The sequence below is a fragment of the Henckelia pumila genome, chromosome 1 (assembly GCF_033568475.1).
Source record: "Henckelia pumila isolate YLH828 chromosome 1, ASM3356847v2, whole genome shotgun sequence".
In the NCBI taxonomy this organism is placed as follows: domain Eukaryota; kingdom Viridiplantae; phylum Streptophyta; class Magnoliopsida; order Lamiales; family Gesneriaceae; genus Henckelia; species Henckelia pumila.
In genome coordinates this window covers 168194669-168197612 of record NC_133120.1, presented here as the reverse complement: position 1 = coordinate 168197612, position 2944 = coordinate 168194669, and the positions used below count along the sequence as shown (strand labels likewise).

Genomic DNA, 2944 nt, shown 5'->3' with positions numbered 1-2944 from the left:
TTGATTCATAAGACGGTTTTGCATGAGTTTTTATAAATTTTGTTTAATACAATTCTCGCAAAATTATGTATAATTCTTACATTAATTTGAGAAACGAAAATGTACATATTTAACCTTAGTTAAACCTTCTCAAAAAAAAAATTTCCAAAAACTTTCTTATGTTTAGAACTATGTGTTTACCTGAAATACTCGGTTCATAATTAATCACCTATTCAACGAGCTACTTGAAAATAAAAGTTTGAAATATATTTATTTAATATATAATTATATTATATTAGTAAAATATTAAAATTTGAGAGTTGCTCGAATATAAATAAAATATTTTTCGAGTCTATTCGATTTGAGAAGAAAATGGTTGATAAAAAATAAAAAAATGAAAATGAACAAATTTATCCATATTGCAAATTCAAGTTATGAACGCAATAATAACCGATCCATTCATTTATTATTATAGATATAGATATATAGAATAGAATGGAAATAGAATAATTATTTAAAATAAAAAAAAATTATTTAGGCATGTGATGAGCCTCCGCGTGCCCCCCGTGATTCCTTTTAAAGCTTCCATTTTCTCTCCCACCCTTTCACCATTTTCTCTCCCACCACAGCAGAATGCATCGATACATGATGGATAATTCGATTCATATTTAGCCGAATTCTTCTCGATTTTCGCGAATCTCCAGTGATTCAGGTAGCAATCGTTCCACTGTTTCATCGAATTACTTACTTCCGCTGTTTTTTTGTTTGTTCGATTGTTTCGATGAATGAGATTGAGGTTTCGTGATTTGAATTCGTTCGGTTTTTGACTTTTTATTTGATTCGATGATTTTCTACTATTGTATATGTTCGTTTTGGTGTGATTTAATCTGTTTATAGAGTATGTAGATATGAGCTGAGATTGAATTGTGATTGTGTGTGTGTGTGTTTGTGTGAGTGTGTGTGTATTGCTGATTCTTATTGGTATTAGATTTTTGGAGATGTGATATCCGTTTTTTTTTTTTTTGGCTACTTTATTTGATTTGATACCTCTTTGAATCCATCGGTAGTTGTGTTCTGAATCTAACTCACATTCGGTTGAATTTTGGAGCTGCAGATTGAATTAATTCTCGATCGTACAAAATAAAGCGGCTGAAGATGTCGTCATCTCTGCTATCACCAAATCCAGCAGTAAATTCTGACAGATCATTAGCCAGAAGAAAGAGGAAGAAGAAAATCCAGAGCCCAGCTGTCGGAGAGAATCTCAGCGACGCCATCCAGCTGCAAAATGCGCCTGTTCAATGGAAATCCGACGCCCAGCACCAAATCTACACCTCCAAACTGCTGCAGGCGCTGCGCCAGGTGAGGCAGAACAACGCCTCGTCGCCTCAGAAATCAGCTTCGAGGCGCGTGCACGAAGCCGCGGACAGAGTGCTGGCCGCCACGGCCAAGGGCCGGTCCAGGTGGAGCCGAGCCATGCTCGTCAGCCGCCTCAAACTCAAGTTCATGAAAAAGAACAACATCGCCAAACGGCAGCAGTCCGTGATGACGGCAATCACCACCGGCAACAGCAGCCGCCCGCTGAAGAAATCGAAGGTCAGCATTCTGCGCCTCAAGTCCAAGAGCCTGCCGGCAGTCCAGCGCAAAACACGCATTCTGGGCCGCTTAGTCCCCGGCTGCCGGAAACAGCCATTGCAGGTGGTGTTGGAAGAGGCCACCGATTACATACCCGCGCTTGAAATGCAGGTACATATATCTATTTTTCTTCAATATTTGAATTGGAATTCTCCATTGATGAACAAGAAATCCGCGCCCATTGCAGGTACGAGTAATGAGCGCTTTAGCAGAGTTACTATCTGTATCTTCTTCTTCATCATCTTCTAGCGACTCCATTAGTGGTGGTGGTACAGCTGGTGGGCTTACTCAGTTCCGCACAAGCCGGCCTCCCACTACCTGATATGTAATTTTAAATATTTTGTTTTTGTTTTTTGTCAATTGAATGAATATTCGAATGTGAATTATTTTGTTTGATAAAAAAAGGGGTTTGTTTTGTACTTAAAAAAATGGTATTATTTGGTGAATTTGGGGATAGTTAGGAGGAATTGAAATGGTGTGGGTGAGTGAGGTGCAACGAATCCAGGTCACAATCTTCTTTATTCACGTGGTGGCAAACTTTGTAAATTTTGGGTACTTGGAAAATGGTCGACTCTCGAATCTTTCCCAATATATTAAGCAAAAGGAAGGCTAACATACCCCTAAGAAAAGCAGATTATCATATGAAAGTGTACTCTTTGGTTCCAATTTATTTTTAGTTTATTTGGGCTAATGGAATTCAATGGCTCGCACGTGGTTTGTTACTTGTGAAATTATTGTCATCGACTAGTTTATGGCCTTTTCATGCCCTACGTTTGCTTTTGCAATTTAATATTCAATTCTATCATTCAACTTGGTTTCGGTTTATCGAACGTGTGACGCCTGGATTAATTAAGAGTGTTTGCAATCATTAAAAAATAATGATTGTTAGACTTTGACTTAAAAAATTACTTTTGTGTGTTTTTTAAACCTAAATTATATGTTAACTTATGCTTAACTTAATTGAAATTCAAAATCTCGTCATATGGTGATTATGATTTTCCAAAAATAATTCTAATAAAAAAGGTCAATGTTAAAATAACTCTAATTACTTATTTATCAAACAATATCCAACTTTGATTTTTAGATTTTCACATTTGTTTCCAAACACTACCAACTTTTGATTTTCTTAACTTTTTTATAATTTTTAAATTTAATCACTTTTATAAAAACGTAATTTTTTGCAAATACTCTCGTAATAAAAGATTGGATTCCAACGAAAGTATTTGGATTTCAATGCATATTTTTGACGAAAACATCCACAAATTTATTTCTTGTTTCCAAATGACATGCTAGTGGTGGTCTTTCGATATATAAACAAAAGAAGAATGTAAAA

The 2944-nt window shown here is 35.9% G+C and overlaps 1 protein-coding gene across 1 annotated transcript; it reads left to right on the top strand.

Annotated features, from left to right (window-relative positions):
* The first annotated feature begins 550 nt into the window (after positions 1–550).
* LOC140875448 (transcription factor bHLH148-like) lies at positions 551–2327 on the top strand. The gene is made up of 3 exons (XM_073279133.1): positions 551–691; positions 1094–1722; positions 1799–2327. The coding sequence occupies exons 2-3, from the start codon at positions 1135–1137 to the stop codon at positions 1931–1933; spliced, it is 723 nt and encodes a 240-aa protein (XP_073135234.1). The 5' UTR covers positions 551–691; positions 1094–1134; the 3' UTR covers positions 1934–2327.
* Positions 2328–2944: the final 617 nt, after the last annotated feature.